General features: G+C 41.6%; 1 protein-coding gene across 4 annotated transcripts in view; it reads left to right on the top strand.

The window, feature by feature from the left end:
• Window positions 1-7,881: 7,881 nt before the first annotated feature.
• The window catches only part of Fbxo38 (F-box protein 38), a 47,546-nt gene continuing 30,616 nt past the window's right edge, over window positions 7,882-24,811 (top strand). For 2 of the 4 annotated variants that reach the window (XM_052742288.1, XM_052742285.1), the window contains exons 1-5: window positions 7,922-8,049; window positions 15,156-15,334; window positions 18,200-18,333; window positions 20,960-21,123; window positions 21,329-21,494. In XM_052742288.1, coding sequence (XP_052598248.1) covers window positions 15,207-15,334; window positions 18,200-18,333; window positions 20,960-21,123; window positions 21,329-21,494 — 592 coding nt within the window. In that variant the 5' untranslated portion in view covers window positions 7,922-8,049; window positions 15,156-15,206. Of the gene's footprint in view, window positions 8,050-15,155; window positions 15,335-18,199; window positions 18,334-20,959; window positions 21,124-21,328; window positions 21,495-24,811 lie in introns of those variants that run through there. The other 2 variants (XM_052742286.1, XM_052742287.1) reach the window with 2 other exon arrangements.

The following is a 24,811-nucleotide window of genomic DNA, read 5'->3' as shown; positions in this document are numbered from 1 at the left end:
TCCCTTACCCAGAGCCTTCTCCACCCTCTTCCCTATTTCCTGAGTGGAATGGGGACTCCGCACTTTATACCTAGTAATCCATGAAAGTGTGTCCCTGCTGCCTTCCGTACTGGGTTGCGTTGCCCACCTAATGGGACCTAACCATCCAATATGGGTCCCTGCATTCATTCTTGTTTTGTGCCTTAGTATACCCAGTTGTCTTCCCCTTCCCTTGAAATGTGGCCTCACCTGAGTCCCTTACAAAGTTTATGGGACAACCAAAATCCCAACGGGAAGTGTATATAATGGGACATTGCTTAGGTACATGCCCAGCAAGACACAGTTGAGTCTTAACAGGTCATCTGGTCACGCCTTTCCTTGTGGAGAAGAGGTGAAGGGCTGCTCTTGCCTAGCTGAGGAAAGCAGGGAGCTGAACAGAGTAGGAACAGGGATGCTAAGCACAACATAGTTAGCAAGCAAAGCTTTGTTTCTGATGTGAAAGGAGACCCAAGAGGAACATCCAAAAGTTACAAACAACAGAACAACAGTCAATAGAAAATTGTCTCAAACAATGTTGATAGTATGGAAGGTGGCATGTGTGGGAGCAGTCACTCACCTAGGATGGTCAACTTGATCCCTGCAAGAAATACATAACAATGTCCCAGAGCTTTGTGCCATGACTCCTTTCCTGTAGCTAGAGTTTTCCTGACTGGCCCACAGTCAGGACAAATCTCTGTCACCAGCCAGTCCCACAGCCACTCAGACCCAACCAAGTAAACACAGAGACTTATATTGGTTACAAACTGTATGGCCGTGGCAGGCTTCTTGCTAACTGTTCTTATATCTTAAATCAACCCATTTCTATAAATCTACACCTTGCCATGTGGCTCGTGGCTTACTGGCATCTTCACATGTTGCTTGTCATGGTGGCCGCTGGCAGTGACTCCCTCTACCTTCCTGTTCTCTCAATTCTCCTCTCTGTTAGTCCCGCCTATACTTCCTGCCTGGCCACTGGCCAATCAGTGTTTTGTTTATTGACCAATCAGAGCAATTTGACATACAGACCATCCCACAGCACTTTCCTATTTTGAACCTATTCCTACTCTATCCCTAGTGCTCAATGTGCTATACCTAGCCACCTATATCTTCAGATGAAGACATTCTACGCATGAAGAAGAAAAGGAGGAAGCTCTACTACTGATGAAAGTCTCCAATATTGCCCAGTGAGTACTGCATACCCAGAGGCGTCGTGAAATTAAAAGCACTGGGGGCAGGGGAAACAGAGAAATGGAGACAGAGAGAGACAGTCTGAGCCTCCAGTTCACTTGATAGCAGAGCTTCACTAAAATAAAGAATTGCTATATCAAAGCTTTGTATGGTTGTTATGGAATGTTGGGTGTAGGGAGCTTGCTATAGGAGAGACCATGTCAGTCTACTCCATTTCCTACCCTCCACTTAGCCTGTCTGTGATCTTCAGTGCAGGAATCTGGTGGCAGCACTGATACAGAGGGCATGAAGGAGTGCTGCTTACTGGCTTGCTCCTCATGGCTTGTACAGTCCACTTTCTTATAGAACCCAGGACCACCAGCCTAGGGATGGCATCACCCACAGTAGGCTTGGCTCTCCTCCATCAATCACTAATTAAGAAAATGTCCTACAAGCCTGTAGTCCTGTGGAGGCAAATTCTCAACTGTGACTCCCTCCTCCCACATGACTTTGGCTTGTGTCAGCTTGATATAAATCTAGGCAGGCCTGGGGGTGTGAGGATGGAAGGTAAATGTGTAGGTCAGGTCATGCAGTACCCTAAGAACTGTACGTTGGGGAGCAGGGTTACTTGTGTCAAAGAATATATGAATGACATCAAGAGGAAATGGCGGAGAGGTGAGGCTGAGGGATGAGAGTGGAGAAACCTGACCAGGTCTGATTCAGTAACACTTTTTACAGAGGTGAGGAAATTTGCTGGAGAGAGAAAAGTAATTGTCCAAGAGTTCTTTCCACCTCGAGGTAGCAAGGTCTCAAAGGCCTGTGCTACCATCTAGGTTAGAAACCACAACTCTGCCTTGCCAGAGGCTTCTTCAGATAGGAGTTACTGGAGGCATTGAGGGTAGAACAGAGACACACAGGAGATAAGGCCACAATTGGGAAAAATGAATCTCAGGCCAGGGGACCTTGCACATAGCAAAGTCCCTGGGAAGTGGATGTTCTCAAACTATGATGGGTGGGCAGCCTAGGAAGGGCTGTTCAGCCACTGCAGAGTCTCATCTCCATTGAAACAACCCTTTATTTCCTCTCGGTTTATAGGCTCAAGGTACCTGGTATGAATGCTGGCCTTCAGTAGCTGGAGGCAGATAAGTCCAGGACACTTAGAGGCTTGGAGAAAAGCAGGCCAGTTGGGACTACTTGACAAGTCCTTACAAAAAATAATTGCCGGCTGCAATGGCAGTAGATTAAGGCGCAGTCACTGTGGTGAAGTCTAAACAATAGGACACCTTGCAGGAGTCAGTTCTGTCCTTCTATTATGTGGGCCCTGGAGACTGGAGCAGGTTATCAGAGTTGGAGTCAAGTGCCTTTACCCACTGAGCCATCTTGCCACCCTTTTAATAATAGGGTTTTTTTTTCACAGTAATGAGAAGAGTGAGTATGACATAATTTGCATTTCTATTTTTTTCCCTTAGAAACTCCAGCTTGATATGCATCTTGCCAATTTGCTTTCAAGCAATCCAGACGGACCCAGTGACCTTCCTGTCCGTTCCCCCCCCCCCCCCCGCATCTTTTTGTGATTGCTTTAGCACTGTATGAACATGATTTACATGCCAGTCTAAAGCATTCAGATCTGCCTGACTCTCTCTTACCTTGTAAACATTATGTCCCAACCACAGGGCTCAGCACACCCCTAAAGCGCCACACCAGCCCTAAGATCCCCTTAAAGTGAATCAGCCCTTTAACTGTTCTGTGAAAATGGTCTTATCTGGCCTGGTGAACTGTCCCTCATGGCTGAGGTCCAGACAAACATCAGAGGCTTGTGGAAGATACTAGAGGAAGGGCAGGCATTGCTGAGACCTCAGCCTGTGATAACCAAGTGTAGCTAATGGCCCACTTAAGTCAGTCTTTCAGAGAATAATTTCTCTCGTGGGTATTTAGATTATACAACGTTGGTCTCAAGGGGTTCTGAGTATTTAGTTTCTCTGCTTCCACAGTACTCAGACTGAACTCAACTGCCTCTATGTGCCACAGCCTCATAAGTCAAGCTGTGAGAAGCTGTCATACTTCTTGTTTAGAAGTGTTTCCCTACTCAAAAGCACAATTCAAAGGCAGAGTACTCTCCGACCATCATAGTTTCCTGTACTGGCTATTACTAGGGTCCCCATCTGCATTCTGTACCATATGTTTTCCCTTCTTTTTTATTAAACTTAAGTCCTGATGGTTTTCTATCAGTTGAATGTAACTCCCAATCTTTCCTTCTTTGCAGCTTAGTCTTCCCATGTGTTCCAAGTTTTGGATCCCAGGAGGGCTGTTTAGCTAATCATTGTTTCTCTTACCCTGCCTCCCCATGCTCACCACAAGAAATGGCAAACCAAAGCTCGAGTGCCCCACAGTTCCCCTGGGGTCGAAATGAGTTTATTAGGTTTATATACACACCAGGGATGAGGGGATATGGGCAGAAGTATGAGTGAACCTAAAGCAATGAAAGTCAGCATCCAGCGCAGATAATCACTCCTCCATGGATACATAAAGCACTCTTTCCCCAGCCTGTATACTCTAGAATCTCTGAAAACCCTGAGGCTAGGTGCAAGAATGGCTGAAAGAGGTGTCTGGATACCCAGGTGAGGGTTCAATGTCCTTTCCCACACCCTTCACGAAAAAGGAGTATCAACAGTAAAGAAGCCTGCATGTGATGACTGCAAGTAGAAACAGCTGGTCGTATGAGGGTGGCATCTGTTTTGCTAGAATAATAGTACAGAGCAATGCTAGTGCAGAGGACAGCATCCACATGCTTCCCTTGTAATTCTGCCTCTCCATTGACTCTGTGAACAAGAGTTCCTGGGAGTAAGCTATGTCGGCAAGGCTGGCAGACTGATTCAAACTTCAGTGATGTGGAGAAGCTGGAATGTTGCAGATCTTAGACCCTAGTTACAGTTTATCCGGGGCTATCTTTATGTTGCTAAATAGTTATTTCTTGCTCCTTTCTGTGTCAGACCTAACATTTTAACAGGCAAAAAACGTTTTGGAATCTATTAACGAAACCCCAGTTTTCCACCAATCAAAGAGCTAAAAGTGTTGTCAGATAGCACCTAAGACCTATAGCAAAGTCTCCCCTGTCTTGCTTTAGCCAACCATCCTGTGTCCTCACCCAAGTATTTGAAAGGTGCCTTGATTTATGGCTTTTCTTTTCCATGTTACTGTAAAAAAAATTCACAAAATGTCTACCTACTGGAACAGAGAATCTGGGGCAACCAAAATCTATGTTCTCTGGGCCAGCCATCACTACTCATATTTGGTTCCAGAATAAATTCTCGCTTTTCTCTGAGGTGAGGACCGTTTTTGTATTGGTAGTTATATGACTCCCAGTGTCGGGCTCCAAAGATACACTTTTCACAGCAGGAGTCACCTATTGCAAACAAAGTATCTGCATAGACCAGCTGCGTGGAAGCCATTGGGTGCTCTTTCCTCAGGTAGGCTGTGGTTCAGTGCTCTCTGGGGGCTTTCTGGACTCTCTTTTGATTTGGACTAACAGTCCATTTGATCATTCTGAGTTAGTTATTTAAAGAACTTGTTTGGTAGATACCTTTTTGATTTTTTTTTTTTACTTGCTTCTGAAGTATTTGGATTAAGGCATCTATTTTGCTTTGAAAGAATTTTGACTCAAGATTCAGTTTTTTTTTTTGCTTTCAGATCTCTGAGGTTATTTTGAATGTTTCTTGGTGGAACTGGATAAGAGTCTCCTCTTCTTCCCCGCCCCCCCTTCTCTTTTTCATTTCCTCTGGACTCTTTACCCATGTGGAATCTAAGGAATGAGGGCATGTTTGGGGTGGTTTTGTGTTTGATTGATATGTTAATTCAACTTGCAGTTTTAAAAAAAGTAGAAAAATATGGCTAAAAGGACAATTCCTCTCAATGGGAAACATTTACTACCCCCAAACTGGTTTATTTTGTACATTTAATTAAAAGTCCTGGGCAGGGGTTGGGGATTTAGCTCAATGGTAGAGCGCTTGCCTAGCAAGTGCAAGGCCCTGGGTTCGATCCTCAGCTCCAAAAAAAAAAAAAGGTCCTGGGCAGTATTTTTTTTCCTACCCACAAGCATGCAGCCTCCTTTAATTGGAATGTAAAATCTTTTTTAAAAAAATGATATAATTACTAATTCATCATAATAGCTCTAAAAACTACAAGTGTAAAGGAGATATTAAAAACAAATTAGAAAATTTAGAGATTCAAACTATAGATGCATACATATGTAAGTTCTAAAAACAATGCTCTACTCTCATTTTCTCTGACTCCATTTCTTCTTTCTTCATTTCCTAACAGCAAAATTACATATAAAAGGAAAGGACTGTTACGCATTTTAAGATACTAAAAGTCCCCATTGTAAAGGCCACACTACTTTGGTAAGCTATACTCACACTTGGATCTGTCTTATATTTTTCCTTGAGTGGTTTTGTTTGTTTGTTTGTTTGTTTGTTTTGGTTTTTTGAGACAGGGTTTCTCTGTGTAGCTTTGCACCTTTCCTGGGACTCACTTGGTAGCCCAGGCTGGCCTCGAACTCACAGAGATCCACCTGCCTCTGCCTCCCGAGTGCTGGGATTAAAGGCGTGCGCCGCCGCCCGGCGAGTGGCTTTTTCTTTTAATCCTCATCCTTAAGCCTCCATTTAAAATGTCTTTATTATTTAAGCTAGTCCTAAAATTCTTATTGTTGTCAAAGTCACAAATCCTGGTTTGGCCTGCACTAAGTTCTCTAGTGCTGAGGGGAACTCCTCAGGCTGCTAAGGATGACCACATAAAGCTATGTCTCTGTCCCCTCATTGCTAACATACCTGAGGGTTTATGCTGAGATCCATCTTCAAACATCATTTGTGAGTTTCTGTCTGATGCTCAGCTGATCTATCCTGCTAAGCATGGCTGCATATTACCTTGTGTTTCTTTGTTTCTGTTTTCCTGACTAACTATTAAATATAAACTAATATTTGGTTAAAAATAAAATTCTGATTTCTAACAGGTCTAATGTTATTTCTACTGGTGTTATTAACAGTTGGTACATAAAAAGACACTCATTAAAGTTTTGAAAAATAGTACATTGTCATCCATTTTCTTTCATAATGTGGCTTTCCATTTGTTTTTTCAAACTAAATGAGGTATAATACCAATATAATAAAACAGATGAAGATAATGTCTACAGATGGGAGCTATTAAAGGCTCATCTTTCCTAGAGTTAAAACTAGCCATTCTACATGAAGTAATAGCTATACCATCAAATCACTTTGGAATGTACACACCACTGTCTTCCACCAACCAAAGGGTAAAAATGTCATGAGCTAACATCTGAGGTTTATAACAGCTTTATTATAACTCACCTACCTGATATTTCTGCCAGTGTATTTTAAAAGTTTCAATTTATGATTTTCTTTTTTCTGTTACTACAAAAACTTCATGAAACCATTACACATTGTCATGTTGCTTGGGGATGACCCGGATATGTGTTCCCAGGTCATAGTCACTACTACTTGGCTCCAGAATAAACTATCATTTATTTCCTATGAAGTGATATACACCTGTGTTTTTGGAGGCACAGAAAGGCCATCAAATGAAAGAATATATCCAACTGAATTAAAGATACAACTCAAGTATGCTAAAATAAACTTTACTGTTTTCAGTATTATGCCAAGCCCTATATACTTTATTATCTCATTCCTATTTATTATTCAGAACAACCTGGGAAATGGGGGCAGGAGGAGCTTACTCTTATTTACTGGAAGTCCAAATAGATTGACAAGAAATAAGTAACATGAGTGTACATATTTATTCACTTAGAGGAAGCATGAAAGTTACCATGAACATATATGAAGCTTTGTTTTTTCTACCAGAGCTCCAAATTGGGATACATGGAATCCTGAGTGTGAAGGAAAAGCTCCAGCGCCGGGTGCTAATCCTTAGTAAGGGAAAGAGAAGATCTAAGACGGTGACCCTTAAGCCATATTTAGTTCTCTAACAGCACAGATACCTCACTCCCCCCAACCCCCGTAGCTTATCAAATTCAGTGCTAAAATGTTCCTGTGTACATGAACTCTGTACCCATGGAGTAGCTAGAGAGAGCTAGGTGCCATTCATGTTAGTTACAGGCGTGCAAGCGCACCGACAAACGGATCTGTACGTTAAAAATCGATTTCAGTCCCGTTTATGTGATATTGCCACAGCTATCCTCTCTGAAGACAACTGAGCTATAAAACAAACAAACAAAAAAAACTGATCAAGCTGACTTCTGCTCATAAGTCAAAGGCCCAGTGTCTCGTTTATTAATGAAACACTGATAGAAAACCTTTATACACGCAAAGACAATGCTCAAAATCACACAAGCAGTAATAATAGTATCTCGCGCCCCTCCACTTATCCACACCCCTCGAAAACGAGGGTCCTATTTTTAGTTAAATAAGTTTGGGCGGGAAATATCTTTATTGCACCAATTCATTTTGCAGATGACGACGAGGGGAGCCAGAGCATAGCCAGGATCACACAGTATCAGCTCCACAGAAGCGAAGGCCAAAGATTCCCGGCATTTCCGGCGAGGAACTTTACGTCACCGGAAGAAGGGCCGGTTGCTCAGCTTCAGAAATGCCACATTGAACATGGCTGCCTCGCCGGGACGTAGCCACACTCAATAGGGACACAGTGGGTCCCGCCCAGGCCCATCCCCCGACGACACTATTTCCGAAGGCTCTAGAGCCGGCGGAAGCGGAAGCGCTGCAGAGGTGGGGGCGGCAGGAAGAGTCTGTCGCGTTTCTCGGTCCCTCTCAACCACAAAAACAGACGGAGGGCCGGCGTAAGTGAGCCGCGGCCAGGGAGGCTGTCGCGAAGGTGGAGGTGCGCGGTTGTGGGCAGGTGGAGGGGTCCGGGGCTCCCACCGCCCAGACCCTCACTCTCGGGCTCTGGAAGTCTTGGGGCCTAGAGCGACCGAGGAAGGAGCGTCTGAATATGTAGTTCTGGCCTTGCAGGCCTTCCTTGTAAGGCATCCAGCCCTCTATTCCGCCATGCAGAACCTTCTCTGGGTCTCGGTTTCATCAACCAAGTGGGAGGTTTGCCCGGACTTGGGGCCCCTCCCCCAGCACACACTCGGGGCGTCACAAATTCAACGATTTTAATGTTGAGTCGTTTAGGCCAGTAAATTGAGGGACGCCCGCTCTCAGCCCGCTGAGGAAGTAGCTCTAGTATGATGCGGCTAATTCATCGTGTCAAAGATGGGAGACCCTGGGTTTTTTGTCCCAATGTTGCTGTTTACTTGGTGGATATTTTAGGCAGATCCCCTCATTGTTTTGAACCTGGAATTTTCTCATCTGTCAGAGCAAAATGTAGAATTAGACACTGGCTTGCAGTCGCCTTTCCCACCCCCACCCCCGTCACAAATGGGAGATGAGATAGGGTTTCTGTAAAGCTAAGGTTTTTTTTCTGGAGGTGGGAGAAATTGAAACATGGAAAGCACATACTATGCAGTACAGACTGAGAAGTATCCTTGTAATTTTAACTTTTGTTCGAGAATTCCAGTTTTAGGTGACTGGAAAGACTCCATCTCTCTCTTCAGAATTTGTGATGTTGCAATTGTACTGTGTTTGTGAGAAGGGTGTTGCAGTGCATATTGTAGAGTGCTATCCTCTGAGGTAAACAGCCTCCAGTCCTTGTCAGATCATCTATGGCTTCCTGTAGAAGACCCTGCAATTGGGCCTGCTGTCTGTTGACATTCCTGCATAGAAGGAGGTGATGGGGTACGGGTCATAAGGACCCTCATCTGAGATTCAGGACTCTGCCTCCTGTATCTCGTGGCCATTTGTATGTAATTCTGCCCTAATCGCACATGGCCTCTTAGTAGGGAGGTACTAAAGTATATAGAATGGAAAGGTTAGCTGAAGGAGGAAGAACTCCATGGGTACAGCTGTGAGGAAGCTGTCACCCATGCCCGGTGAAGACTTGCCAGTCTGGCTGCTTTTGAGTATACCAGGCTCTTGTAAGTAGCACCTCAGTCATGCTCTGTAAATAAGCCTAATAATACATTAGTTCCCTAGGGTAAACTTTGGTGGAATTGTATCTTAGTTTGTCACTAGGGCCTCATAAGAGAGATTTATGTCTCCCCAGAGGCAGAATTCAGACAACACTGTGTGTATTTAAATGGTTGTGTGCCTGAGGTACACATTTTATCTTTTGACAAAGGGACATAACAGAAGAGAAAGAGAAAACTGGTTTTCATTAAAGTTAGGTGATATAAAAATTGGTCTTGAATTGAAATTGAAGGCCTAGATCTGTGGTTCAGAAATGGTACATTCTGCCTCAGTAACAAGACAGTATATCATTCTGGTCCTCATTTTCATTATTTGTAAAATAAAGGGTTGAACTAGATAGATTCCTTGCCCTTTTCATTCATTAGTGTAGGTTTGGCCCCCGACTCCTCCTTTTAGATCAGACAAGTATGGTGGATGGATGACACTTTTGTGGCAAGAAAGTCTATCCTAGATAGTAGATACATAAAATGTTCTGTGAATATTAATTAGGTGATTTGCAAGGTAATGTAAACTGAAGCCAACAGAAAATAAAGAGACATTAGAAACCTCACAGGCAGGAAAGACCTTGGCAATGTAAGACCATTGGGATGTTTAAAGGAGATCATTGTTCCATGTTTATGTTTGTTTTTTAGGGCGATGATCTGTCATTTGATCTTAGTAAATGGGAATGATTGAAGTAAGAATTCTCTCTGAGGGTAAGCCACGCGGGAAGACTTTGCTGCCACCTTGTACTTACCAAACAGTAAATAAATGAGGGGATGGAGGAGTAGGTAGATGCCAGTAATCAAAAGGAAGGAATTCGTTTCAAGAGAATTACCATTGATTAGATACAGATCGAGATGTTGATTCAGATCCCTGCATTTTCAGCTCATGTCATGATAAGTTACGTTAGCTCTTCTCTACCAAGTACTAGTGTGAAATGACTTCGTGTTTCAGAGTCCTCGAGTGAGATGAGGAAAAGGGGTAATTACTCCTTCCTAATTAGTAGTCTGTGATAAAGATGCTGACGAGCTCGATCAGGTAGAGGAAGATTGTCAGTTCAAAGGGCTCCAAGGAGTCCGGGAGGTAAGATATTTGTAGGCACAGGTGATTTCAGAATTATGCACCATAGTTTTCAGTAAAATTTATGATGGGAATACACAATTAAACGAACTTAATTACAGGCATAGGAATGTTTGACTATTAAAGCTTAAGCCAAGCACAATTTGGGGAGCAACCCAAACGAATCTGTCAGGTTATTATAGTGTCCTTTTAGCTGAGGACATGGCTGAAGGCCTTAGAGAAAATATATTCTAGAAAGAACTGGTTTCAAGGGCACTGGCCAAGAACTCAGGCTTAAGACTGTGCCTGGGGTGCCCAAACAATATTGAAGCTTCCTGTGCTTAAGCTCTGGTAAACAGGTTTCTGTGGCATGCTAATAGACTACCCAGGTGGCTATGGGCTATTGTGTGGAAGCCTAGCTTTGTGAAGGATGGTATGGTCAGAATTCTAATAGGAGCATCCTGAAGCCCAATCTCTAGGCAATGGGGTGTAGCTCGGGAATGTGGAGAGACAGCTGTAGTGGCTGAGGACTGCCAATCACAAGATATGTTATGTAGGCCGGGAAGTTTGAGTCTTCTGTGCTGTGACAAGTGACTTCCCGATTGACACTCTGGTTCTTTGTTCATCTGAAAGAGCCTCTGGAATTTTATTTGTAACTCTGTTGGCATGGGAGTAGGAGAGAAGTGCCACTGTCATATTCTCAGACTAGTTTGTAACCCACAGGTGTGACTAGGTAGTCTCTGAGGGCCCCTTCAGCTTGTAATATTCAGGGATTATCATTTCTGCCAGAGTAACATTTCTGACAGGTTCAGAGCCAGCCAGAGCTTCCAAAAGTTATTAACGTTAGAAATAATGCTTGGTATTTCAAAATACCATCTTCACATATTTCTGTTTATGTGTTGTTAATAGTCACCTGTCCCTCACCCTCATAACTCGGCTAGGTCTCCTCCAACTCATCTCTCTTCTACTGCTGGTAACTAGACTCTCTTTTTTAACCTGTTACTCCTTAAACCTTGGCATTTCTTCAGGGAAGCAGAATGCTTAGTGGTATGGGGCTGTGAAAGGTGGGAAGAAAGGAAAATCAAGGCTAGTCATGGCTAGTTTCCTTCCATCTTTACTTGCTTTTTAATCCCTCTTACCGCGAAGGCAAAACGTGATAGTCTGCTTTTGTATCATGAATTGCTTGTTTCCTTCACGTGCAGGAGATGCTCAGCATAGCTCAGCCTGAAATTTGATGTAAATGAGACAATGCCCAGTTGAGTTCAACAATTCTGTTATCTTTTGTCAGTATGCACTGGGCTAAGGAAAAATAGAGGAGTTCTTTAGTGAGGAAGATTTTTTTTTTCCTCACAAATGTTTTTAGAGGTACCTGCTTGTATTGGAGAGGGCTTCCCCTTGGCTATGGGCCCTCCCCTCTTAACCTCCTGATGTAAAGATCTATCCCTTACCCTGGTGTCATTTCAAGTCTTCCGTTCACCAAAGGCTTACAGCCTTTCTTACCTGAAAAGTATGTAATTAGAAGAACACATGTTTAATTGTAGGCCTAATGTCAGAGCTGTGAATACCCTGTGAGTCTTGATAATTTGGATATTTTTTTTCTTTTGTATCACTAGTTTTTGGTTTTAGATACAGATTATAGACTAAGTAGACTTTCATGGGCTTGTCAGACACACCTATCTTCTGTATGATATATCTCTGTAGTTTTGAGTTCTAAACAAATGAATTTTGTAAACTTAATTATATTAAGATGAATTGATTTAGAATTTTAAGCATACATAGGACAAATACGTAGTGTGAAACCTAATTGGTCTTAATAATAAAAACCCAGAGTCAGATATCAAGGTGAAAACTAAAAGATCAGAGAAGCAGAGCAACCAGCCACTAGAGAGACTTCTTACCTCTGTGGAATCCTCAGCCTGAAAGGGAGCTGGGCTCTTGTCTCCTCCCACCTTATATTCCTCTCTCTGCCCTGCCATATCACTTCCTGTCTCCACCTCCCTAGTGCAGGGTTTAAAGGCCTGAGATCCTAAGTGCTGGGATCTCTTTTAGACTGGATCAATCTTGTGTAGCCCAGGGTGGCCTTGAACTCCTGATCTCCTGCTTCCTCCTCCCAAGTGCTGGGATTAAAGGTGTGAGCCACCACTCCCTGGCCTCTGGTTAACTAGTGGCTAGCTCTGCCTTCTGATCTCCAGGCAAGCTTTATTTGTGAGAGCACAAACAAAATATTACCACACAAATATCTAGGACACTGGGGATTACTAAATATGGCTCAGAAAGAGCACTGCAAAATAAGAATGCATAATCAGAGATACAGTCATAAGAGGAAGGGGCTTTAAGTGCCGTGGATGCAGTGGGGGAAAGGAGGAAGGGCCGGAGCGTGTCATCTGAGGGCTGTCAAAACTTCAACCTGAAGCATGTGTTCAGTACCCGGAGGATTGTTCTGAACATCTGGGCAGCCCCCAGGTAAACTGGGCTCTGCGAGTTAACAGTGTTTTAGAGCTTTTGAATGCTGGAGATAGATGTTACATGTATTTTTATTGGGCTAAACTCTAGTAGTAGTTACTGATGTCATTCTTAGATGTTGTGGTAACAAGCTGCTCATAGGAGTGTGAAATGATTAGTGGAGGCATATGGAATAGTGGATTTATTATGAGTGAAGACTTGTTGCCTGGAGGTGAGATTAAGATTCTTTCCTGGCAAAACAACAACAAAAACAACAAGTGTGATCATTAGACCATTACACAATAGCTGTGGAATTTTGTTGTGTTCCATAGAGTACAGGTGAAAGGAGACGTTTTCACAAAACCACTAAAATTTAAATTGGATTTTGAAGGCTAATTAATGGTTTTCTAGACTAGGAAGAAGGGGAAATAGGAGGGGGTGGGGGAGGCTAAAGGAATATGACTGTTCTAGCCAGAAATGATAACATAAAAGGAAAATTCCACGTTTAGAAAGCTGTCTAGTCCTACTGGAGTGTACCAGGGAATCACAGGTAAGGGTTGGAAGATGAGATTAGAAAAATAGCTGAGGCTGGATTCAAAAGATCCTTACTCTTTAGGAGCCAGGGTTTCTTGGACACTGATTCTTTCTTTTTCTTTTTTATTTTTTAAAGAACTCCCATAAGCACAGTGAATCTGAAATAATTGAAGTGAATATGAAATAAAAAATAAGTTCCTTTTTCATGTTCAGATCAGCTCTCATTTTCTAGAAATAACCATTGTTAATATTTTGTCAAAACAGGCATATTTGTCATTTACTCTTATGTAGATAAAATTACACTTGAGACTTAGTCTACACCTTGCGTTTGATTTTAATTTTTTAACTTAGTAAGAAATGAGAAATGTATTAAAAAGGTAGCTGTAGCTTGGGTGTAAAATGTGGTATGATAAGCATTTATTCAACGAATTGCCCACTGAAAGCCTGGGCTGTGGTTGGCTTGCTGTAGGCTCTGATGGTCCAGTGCTGGGTCCTGATAGAAAGCTGTTAGTCACAGTAGCCTAGATGAGGATAGCTAGAGTCCCAGAAGCCAGTAGGAATGCGTGTAAGAATAGTATTGTGGAACAATGGGTGATAGCTCATTGAGTAGTGAGGGAACAGGAGAGATCTGGGTGTGTTTAGGACTGTCAAGGTTTATAATTTAGGAATTTAGTGGCCCACAGTAGAGGACAATGTGTCTTATATGCTGTGTTTGCATTTGTGGTAGCTGAAGCCTTAGGAATGGGTCCAGTTGGTCAGTGAGAAGCTGGCTTCCAGGGGAACTGGCAGAGGAGACAAGAGTGGTCATGGAAGAGAAGAACACTTGGGGAAATTAGGCAAGAGTGATCATAGAGCAGAGGATCACTCCAGAACCCAAGGAGGAGAAGCAGGTTCAGGAGCTACCATGACTTGGGAAGTTTCATTTGGGGAGGAGAGACAATAAGCAGGAAAATAATGGGTGTGATAGAGTCAGAAACTGGTTTGTATAATTATTTAGGTGGTTTCATAGGTTCTATCAGCAGTGGTCAGATAGCCATAATAAGGTGGATAACATAAATCAGCCACCAAGAAGCCAATATAGATGTCACAGACTCACTGTACTCTAGCCTTTAAAATAAAGCAAAATGTGTATGCTTTGTAAAAATGAATTTTCCCTTCAGAATTACAAGTTGTTTATTTTTTTTTAAGGAGAGTGTCAATATTTGATGTTATTCTATTCACAGAAGGTACAGTTTCATTTCCTCACTTTGTAGGTAGGAGAATGAAGAATTTAAAAGGCTGAATCCTATTCTGAAAATAATGATTTGTGGCAGATCAAAAATGAGAGTCCCAGAGTCTCTGCTGTGTTGTGGGTAGCTTATATGAAATGTTGGATTCCTCGGTGTTAATGGCACACAGATGAGGACAACTTAAGCTGATAGCTGAAAAGTTCACTCCTGTGACTTCAGACATCCCTTTACACATTAATTTTGGATGCGTGTTTAGAATCATAAGCTCTTAGCCAGAAGCAGTTTGTTACCTAGTTTAATTATCTTACTTTACAAACTGAAGAAATTGATGCCTGGAGAAACGGAGTGAACCAGTTGGGTAAGAAGTCCCAGAATACAAATTAGAAAATAGAACTTTATTCTGTTAAATGTTAAATAATTAAATAATGTTAAATAATTCATATTTATAATCTCAGCTGTTCTTTGGGAAAAGATATTCTGTGTCTTTAGAATAGAACAAATTAATACTTTTCTAAATTTGAATATGGTGTGTTGCTGTAGTAACATCAGTATTTAAGGCCTTTGGCGATCAGTAGTTCCAAATGAGCATTATCTTAACTCACTTGTAATAGGGACGGCTTGGGTTGGAGTTTGGTGTGTGTCCTTAGACTCCTCTACTCTGTTTGCCTTTCAGGTCTTGTGAACTAAAATCAGGAGAGATTTGTTCCTGGACAGTAAGGGCAGCATGGGGCCACGGAAGAAAAGTGTTAAAATGTGTCCGAGGGACAGTGAGGTCCCACAGGAAACGATTGCAGATGAAATGAAGGACTATATGAATCAGCTGTCACATGAAGTGCTTTGTCATATTTTTAGGTGAGATTTTTATTTGGTTCACTTTTATGTGCCTGAATTGTAAAAACTAAGAGCAAACTTGTTTTATGAAGCTTTTGCTTTTCCTTTAGATTTATTTGTTTTTACTGTATATATATTAGTGTTTTGCTGGCATGTCTGTCTGTGTGCCATGTGGCATGTGTGTCTGTGTGGCATGTATGTGCCTGGTGCCCATGAAATCTGAAGAGAGTGTTGGATCCCCTAAATCAAACCTGGGTCTTGCAAGAACAGCAGGTGTTCTTAACTGTTGAGCCATGTCCCAGCCTCCAAACAATTTTTAAATAGTATTTTTTACTAAGCTGCGTTATTAGAACCATTAATTAAAGCAAGAAAGAAAATGTTTTATTTTCTTTTCACTCTTTGTCCTTTCTTTTCATTCTTTTCTTTGATTCATTATCTTTATCCATACCACTCAGAGACAGAGTAGAGACCCAAGTCAGCATCCTTGGTCCACCAGTCTCTACCTATGGACCAATGATGGGAACAGAGGTGTTTTAGGATTCAGTGGTTAAACAGTGCTTTCAAAGCACTCATTACATTGTAAGGCATAGGTATGTGGTTTAATGATCATGTACTCTGTTTTCCCCTTTTTATATTACAACACGTTTTTCATAGTTACCGTGTTGGTCTTTGTTTTCTAGTCTATTAATGGTACATATGACACGATACTTAGAATTTCCCTTGTCTTACACATGGCTCATTTGTGTTTTTTTTTTCTTTCTTCTGTACTTGTAATTAAATTCCCTCAGCCCCTAGGTTTTCCATTATTTTAGATTGTTTACCTAGAAAAAACTCCTACCTATGAAGTTTTCAGAAGTGTGTTGAATTACTAGGTTGTTTTATTTGTAGGCTTCTAGAATTTTTCTCTGAGGGCTCCTGTGATGTTGCAGTGATTCCTTCATGTATCCTTGAGACAAAAGCAAAATGTACTTACATACTTTTATAATATGGTTTTATTAACTTATGAAAAATTAGGTTCCATTATGCTATTTTTCAAATAAATGATTTTGGTGTGCACCCATTCCCTGCCTCTCCCCACCCTACTTTCTGTGTGCCCTTTCAACTCTAGATTTTAACCACATCTATCACAGAAAAACATACATTTCTTCTTCCTAGGGAAAGTTTGATAAACAATAATCTTGCTTTATTTTTTAAAGTTACTCAGAGCTGATAAAACTAACTCAGGCAAATACTTTGGATAACAGTAAAACTATTGGAATGGTATAAGACTTGATTTAAAAAGCAAATTCAGTGTTTTTCATTGCATATATAATATGTAGTCATGTATTGTCTGAAAATTGTTGGAGTTCTAGAGAGTTAATTAGGTTATGGCTAGCAAGAATGGTTTTTGGTGGAAATTTAATTTGATTTTATTCTCTTTATTTAAATAGCTTTGAAGAAGGGCCAGTGGTAGGAAAACAGTACAACGGGAAAAATATTCAACGTGCACACATCGACTTTTCTTAGAATTAGCATGGTTCTTCGGAATTAGAGTCAGCTGCAATATGTTGTGATTGTCACTCTTCCCACTTAACTGGCTGTAGGAATTTTTGTAGCCTTAGCTTTTCTGAGGCAGTTTCACTACTTTTAAAATGGCATAATCGCAGCACCTAGCCGATAAGTGAGGATTCCAGCAGAAAGGGGAAGATACGCTCAGCGGGACTTTGAAGATAATTTAGTTACGGAGCTTGTTACATAGGTGGAGTTGAAGGAACCAGTGAAGTATGTTGAGGATTCATCTAGGAGATGGTGGCAGCAGAAAGAAGCCCTGCAGCTGGTGCCTCGTCGCCACAGCAGCTGTTAGCTAGAGGACCAGGGACAGAGTGGCAGAGGAGCAAGAAGAAACGGCAAGGGCTGCATGGCAGAAAGAGCAGCCAGGTGCATGCCTTGTGATGCAGTTGTGACCACACGGTCCCCACTGAGGACGAGGAAGCTCTCTCCAGTCTCGGGGTGTGTGTGTGTGTGTGTATAGAGCGTCACTGCTCTTTAAAGGTGCCTGTTGGTGTTACTAGAAACGAGCAAGAAGCAGGTTGGCTGTGCGTTCTAGGAAGGAGCTGAGAAGATTGGGAGAGAGGACATCACAGGAGAGACTCCAACCGCACTGCTGTAATGCAGTGCATATGTGCTTGTGGGCGGACAGAGGAAGGCGTTTCAAGGAGCAGGGATAGTTGAGCGGGCTCCGGGACCACATGCTGGGACGGTGAACCCCATGTGGCTGTGTTCAAGGCTCCATCTCTGTTGTCACCTTCCTTCCCTCGGCAGTGTGCCTTGACACGTGCTGAGCTTTCTTCTGTTCGTCCTCCTCTTTGCCTCCTTTTTGCCTTTTGGGATGTTTATTTCTAAATGTTTTTTTGTCCTTGAAAACTTATGGGAAGTGTTGCAGGTTTTCTCCACTGTCGCATGGAAAGAGCTCAGCACTTTACTTGGGTACTTGAGTATTTGCTGACTTGCCTGTATTTACTCAAAAGCCAAACGAGGACAGCAGAGTTGATTCAGTGGTCAAGAGCACTTGTGGCTCTTGCAGAGGGTGCAGATTTGATTCCTAGCACCCATATGGTATCTCACAGCCATCTCTAACACCAGTCCCAAGAGATCGAAGACCCTCTTCTGAACTCCAAGGTCACCAGGGTGCACGCTGTGCACATATATACATGCAGACAAACATTTATACACATAAAATAATAAAGTAAATAATCTAAAAAAATTTATAAGCTGAATGACCTTACATACGTTTGCCTTAAAGTGCTGCGGATGTTCCTAATACCTCGCATCATTTGAAGGGTAGGGGCATGGTAGAGGGAGATGAGCTGCATGCGTCCTTGATTAATATTTCTTTCCATTACAAAGGTACCTCCCCCTGCAGGATATCATGTGCATGGAATGTCTCTCTCGGAAGCTAAAGGAAGCAGTTACTCTGTACCTGAGAGTTGTCAGAGTTGTGGATCTTTGTGCAGGGCGGTGGTGGGAATATATGCCAAGTGGTAAGTAGAGAGAGCTTCGAGGGACATTTGCACCCTATCAGAATGTAATAAAAGTGGTCCCATAGAATGTGAGTCCTTTATTTATTTATTTATTTGGTAACCAGTTTATGACATGAAAACAGGAGGGACAGTTCGGAGGGGAGAGCATAAGTGGGTCTAGCTGGAGAAAGAGGACAAAAGGTGATGGGGAAATCTATGATATACATGGATGAATATGTCATAAAGAAGTCCTTAGTTTGTATCCTTATTAAAATAGCAATAAAAAGGGCTGCCTTTCATTTAGCAGGAGTCTGTTAATTACTATGCTTTGCTGTTGCTATTAATTAGAGCCTTTTAAAATCATGCTTTTAGAAAACAATATTCAGACTGTAAGACTTTGAACAGGGATTGAGTCTGAGGCAGACAAACTCATTAACACAAGGAAGTCTTACCAAAAGCACAGAAATGGAAGGCTGCAGATACCGTGTTGCATTCTCCTGGACAGACAGAACAGCTTCATCTAGAGTGCCTTCGTGTAGATGTGGTGCTGTCCTTTGAGGAGTCTTGGAACTCATCCATACACAGTAGTTGCCAACATGTGCGTTCTTGAAAAGAACGTTGCAATGCCAGGCTAGAACTCAGCTTAAAAGAAACAAAACACAGCTGTCTGTAGTAACTTAGGAAGCAGTATGAAGGGAAAGTGTTCATTTAGTTCTAGACAGTGGTGGTTTGTAGTAGGCAGGAAATCAGTCAAGGCAGCATGAGAATAGTTATGTCATTCTGTGTTAGATCTGCTTTACCAGAGGCTGAAAGCAGGATTCTGGAGGACAGCACAGCTCCTGCGTGCTCCAGGCTTAGCATTAACATGGCTTTCACCATATTAGGGAAGAATCTGTGTGCACATGGCCAATTTTCAAACTGTAATAAATACCTGAGAGCCCAAAGCTTTTCATTTCTGCAGCGAATATAAAAGAAAATGGAAGCATACAATCTGTAGCCTAGGAGAAGATCACTTAAATGTATGTAATGCTACACTGGCCTATTCTCTGGAGTTTAAGCCCTGAATCCTGTTTTTAAGATTGGCTCTCACTGTGTAGCCTTGGTTGGTAGAACTCACTATATAGATGACTGACCTTAAATTCAGAGATTCAGCTATATCTGCCTCAGGTGCTGAGATTGAAAGCATGTGCTACCATGCCTAACCAAAGCCCTGAATCTTGCTAGAAGTACCCCATGGCTCATATATGTGATCTCTTTGGAGTCACATTCCATCTCAATCAGCTTTCCTCCCCATTTATGATAGTTATAGTCTGTGTAAAGAGAGGCTAACATTTGTAAGTGCTCACATTAGATTTTGAATTCTAGCATTGCTAGTTACTTCTTCAACTTTTCCATTTGTACATGAGATGGTAACCTACTTTATCCATTATGTTGATAGAAAATGAGAAAACATGTAACAGTTAACTTTTAAAGGTTCATCCAGTAAACACTACAAGAGAATAATAGGACCCATTGTGATAATAGAGAGCAAGGAATATCTGTGGTCATGTCTTACTATTCACTTTGTTGTTGAAACAGGCTTGCTTGTAGGCCAGGCTGACTTTTAACATACTATGTAAGTGGGCTGAGGTTAGCCTTGAATTCTTGACCCTTCTGTCTCTACCTCCCAAGTGCTGAGGGTTGTAGGCTGCACCACCATGCCTGCCTCTTACTATTTATCTTTGTGATTCTATAGTCAGCCACTCCAGATTAGCCCCATACAAATAGAACATTTTTTGAAAAAATCTTCAGTACTTTGGTTTAGTTGGAAAGTTAATCTTTTGTTATCAGTGAACAGACTGTTGACATTGTCACATACCTTCCGAGGCTCCAGTAATAGAAAATATGTCATGCCTGTGACTTGTCTCCATATGTTCATCCAATAGCTCCTGCCCATCTCTGTTTGCATCTTGTTAATTCCTGCTACAAAGCACAACTGGCCTCCCAGATACACGGTTTCTCACCATCTCAGCATCTGCTCACATTTGATTGTTCTTGTTTTCTTAGCCAGCGTCCTCTGTCTTTTTTTTTTTTCTATCGACTGTCTGAAATAATGGGGAGTAACCTAAGCATGGAAGAGGGCGATTGCAAGGAAATGGTCAGAATGGGTGAACTTAGTTTGGGATGGTAATTAGGTGAAATGTTGAATTTCTTAAAAGTGAGGACCATATCCTATTTGTACTTTTAGTGTTCTGCAGAACCCTGGAGGTTTTCGGATAGGAGACTGGGTGGTAATGTGATCAGTAGTCCCTTAGCATCCTCCAGTCCATAAAGCCATATTATCTAGGTTAAATATATGTTGTTAGGTGAAGGTTGAAATGCCCTGACAGTACCCAGAACGTAAAAGGACACAGTAGATGAAAAACCTTAGTTGTGGAGTATGCTAAACATGCAGTGGAATATTGAGCAAGTAGGACGTGTGACACATTTTCCATGTAATGAGACTAGCGTATCTTCTGTTGTAACAGCTTATTCAGCTGTAGCATTAGCTTTACAGAACTTTCAAAGGGACCCTTTTCTGTTTGAATTTTTGTTAAATCTTACAAGTACTTAGTAAATATTTATGAATGAACAATGTCCCTGTTCTAAATGCTTCTGACCTTCTCAGGCTTCACAGATTCCAGTTTCCTCACACTTTTGAAGAAGATGCCAGATGTTGAACAGCTGTATGGCCTTCACCCTAGATATCTCGAGAGGCGAAGAGTGAGGGGCCATGAGGCTTTCAGTATTCCAGGAGTCCTGGAAGCTTTGCAAGCATGCCCAAACTTGGTGGTAAGTGCACCGGTCGGGGCATTTTAACATAAGCTGGTTGATGAACTAGTGGATCAGAGGACCATGAGGCTTACTCACATGCAGACTGCACACTTAATAAACTTTCTCTTAAGTTCTACTGCATGGTCAGCATCTTGTACAGAAAGAGACACGTTGGATACAAAATGAAAGCCTTCCTTATGCTTGCCATGGTGCTATTTTCTAGGGTGTAGAAACATCTCATTTGGAGTTGGTAGAATCCATTTGGACATATATGCCGCATGTTCATATTTTGGGGAAATTTCGTAATCGTAACGGAGCATTTCCAATTCCTCCTGAAAATAAACTGAAAATCCCCATAGGAGCCAAAATCCAAACTTTGCATTTAGTTGGTGAGTACCTGCTTTCTGGTTCACTTGTCATACCTTAAAACACTGTGTAAGTGAATATTCACTGAAACAGTTAGGAAATTTTAAGAATCATGTTATTGACTAATTGTAGAAAAAGATGTGCTTGTAAGGTTTGTATGAAAGCTCAGATTTTCCATTAGTTAAAGATCTCTCAAGGGGAAATGTTGCTTTTCAAGCAGTCTGTTGCCACGTGGAAGACAGTTTGGAAGGTTTATTTTTGTGTGTTTTTCCAAGAAGCTAGAATCCTGCCCTTATTCTGATTTTCCCCTTTAGAAGAGGGATCTCCAGTTCAACTTTCTGAGAGGGGGAATTTCCTTTTTTTTTTTGGTTTTTCGAGACAGGGTTTCTCTGTGTAGCTTTGCGCCTTTCCTGGGACTCACTTGTTAGCCCAGGCTGGCCTCGAACTCACAGAGATTCACCTGCCTCTGCCTCCCAAGTGCTGGGACTAAAGGCTTGCGCCACCACCACCCGGCGAGGAGGAATTTTATTTAACTGTTGTGTTTGTATGTGTTGTGTGTGCGCCGTGGTCCACACGTGGAGGTTAAAGGACAGGTGTATGTAGTTAGTTCTCTCTTTCCATCTGGACCTTAGGTCACCAAGTCTGCAGGGCAAGTGCGTTTACTGCAAGACAAGTGCCTTTCCACTTTCCATGGGCTGTGTTTACTGTGCTTCTGGCACTCCTAGCTACTGAAACTAAGGAACTGAACTTTCAAAATGTATTTCAATCCCTTCTGATTAATCGAGTCAGGATCTTCTATGTAGCTCAGGTTGGCCATGAGTGCTCTATCCATCTTTGTCTTTCCAGCTCCTGAGTGTTGGCACTACAGGGGCACACCACCATGCCCAGTTAATTTACTTAAATTTAAACAGGCAGACATAGCTAGTGCCTTTAAACTTCAATCTAGAACATTATAAAACCCTAGATACTGGTTAGAAATTACCAAGTTCTTCAATGTAGAGTCATTAGAGTGAACATTCTGCCTCTTACCTTTTTCCTCTGAAAAATGGTGATGGAAGCCGGGCCGTGGTAGCACACACCTTTAATCCCAGCACTCGGGGGAGGCAGAGGCAGGTGGATCTCTGTGAGTTCGAGGCCAGCCTGGTCTACAGAGTGAGTTCCAGGACAGCAGCCAGGGCTGTTACACGGAAAAACCCTGTCTTGAAAAACCAAATAAACAAACAAACAAATAAATAAATAGATGGATGAGTGAATGAATGAGTGTGATGGAGTGGTCTTTTCCAGAAATTCTTTATTTGCATCATTGCATTGTGCTTTCTCTTAAAATTAATTCACCTTAGTTTCAACAAGGGCAGGTATTTTATCAAGTTTAACTTTTCGTCTTTGACTTAGTCTGCTAAGAGACTTTTGAGGGCTCCTTATTAATACTGTCTGACAGGTTTTTTTTTAATTTTTTTTATTTTGAGACAGTGTTATGTAAATCAAGCTGGCCTCAAACTCATTAGATAGCTAAGGGTGACCCTGAATTATGATCTTCCTGCCTCTACTTCCCAAGTACTTGGATTATGCATACACTAAATGCCCAGTTTTATGTGGTGTCAGACAAAGATGAAATCTGAGTAGGTCTTTGTGCATGCTAGGGAAGTACTTTTATCAGCTGAGCCATATCCTCAGCCAAAATATTTTGTTTCATATTTTATTAATATTTTAAGTTTATATTTTACTTTCTAAGTTTATATTTTATTATTCTATTAATGTTTGTATTGAATGTATGCTATATTCTAAAAATGACTCCAGATATTGGGGATATCCTGAGGATATAGAAGTTCTAAAATAGGGTTAGATAATCATAGGAGGACCTGAAGGATAATATGAGATAGGCTTAAGTCTATGTGCATGAGTATAGAAGGACAGTAAAGACCCCTCTTAATTGTAAGATTGTTGAGTAAGTCTGAGTAAGGATTTGAATATTTGGATTTTTAGGTGATAAAGAGGTTCTGCTTCTGTAATATCTGAAGTTTATAATGTAACCGTTAGGTAGTACATTTTTATATCTTCACATTCTCCATAGTGCCTGCACCAGTTAACTGCTAATATAAGTATGTGGCAAGTTTCACTGAAATGAATGAATGATGTGATTGACTCATAGCTTTGTACTAAGTGTATAGTAGGAATGTGAAGAAGTACACATTATCCTTTGTTTATAAGCTAAATTTGTCAGGAAATAGGACTGAGCATCAGATAACTGTCTTTGGATCTTAGTGGCCTTGCCCTTGACTCATCACAGCCCGCAGTGCCTGCCGCCTTTGTGGTGGACGCTAAGTTTAACTGTGGATTCTTTGCTTCGTGGTCTGAGTTTCTTCCTTTGGTCTTATCCGCATTTTTATTTCCCATTTGTTGCCATATAGTGTGTTTACATAGTCAAAACTGAAGTACACCGTGGTTTTGAGAAGGCAGCTTAAGGAGTACTCCATGGAAGTGATAGTAGGGGCATTCTTCAGAATTTATCTTTTAAAGAGCCATCCGGCTTGAAACTCTGTGATTCCGCTTTCTTGAGCTGTTCTTGTTAGCAGTCTCGAGAGTAACAGTGGCATCATGTTCATTTTTCAGCTACTGTTTAAGTACCATGCCCCGGACCCTTAGGTTTTTCCCAGGCTTTGTCTAACACACAGGGTTTTGATGGTTGGAGCTCATTTCTGAAGCTACCTCCTTCCATTTAGGATTCATGAGTTACCAGTCTTTTTCTTCTTCCACAGCTACTGCCACCTCCCCATTGCATACCCTTCCCTCTTCCAAATTGAGTTCTCTGTGGATATGATTCATTAGAGGCATAAAATACCCTTAACATTTTGAGGTATTAAAATAAATAGCTGTCAGATTTTGTTCTCAAAGCCATGCTGGCTTATTCCACATATTTACAAATGCTTAAGATTCATATAATTGTGGAAGTGACTTCAAGGTGTATTGTCTACTACAAACCATAATATTAAAACAGCTGGCTTTAGCTGAGAAATTTATCTTTCTTACTGATGGGACAGTAGTGGCCAGTGGCGGCCATGCAGTGTTTGTGCAACGCATCTCCATCTTCACAACTGTGCTTTCAGAAACTTACTTTTACTTTGCATCCTATAAGATACGGCTATGAGTTGTATGTTTTAAATACAGAAATAGATTGTAGGTCCCATTCTTTATAATATGGTTTCCATAAAAGTTCTTTACTAGCCTGTTTACTTAAACCAAACTTGGTGGACTTTAATTATGTCATAGATCTCCTTGAAGGATAGATTGTCAATTGAAAACTAGACTCTTGAACATACTGTATAGAAAGTGCTGAGTGTTT

This window comes from Peromyscus californicus, unplaced genomic scaffold, assembly GCF_007827085.1.
Source record: "Peromyscus californicus insignis strain IS unplaced genomic scaffold, ASM782708v3 Scaffold_17__1_contigs__length_78620276, whole genome shotgun sequence".
NCBI classification, from domain to species: domain Eukaryota; kingdom Metazoa; phylum Chordata; class Mammalia; order Rodentia; family Cricetidae; genus Peromyscus; species Peromyscus californicus.
This window is presented reverse-complemented; position numbering and strand designations above follow the sequence as displayed.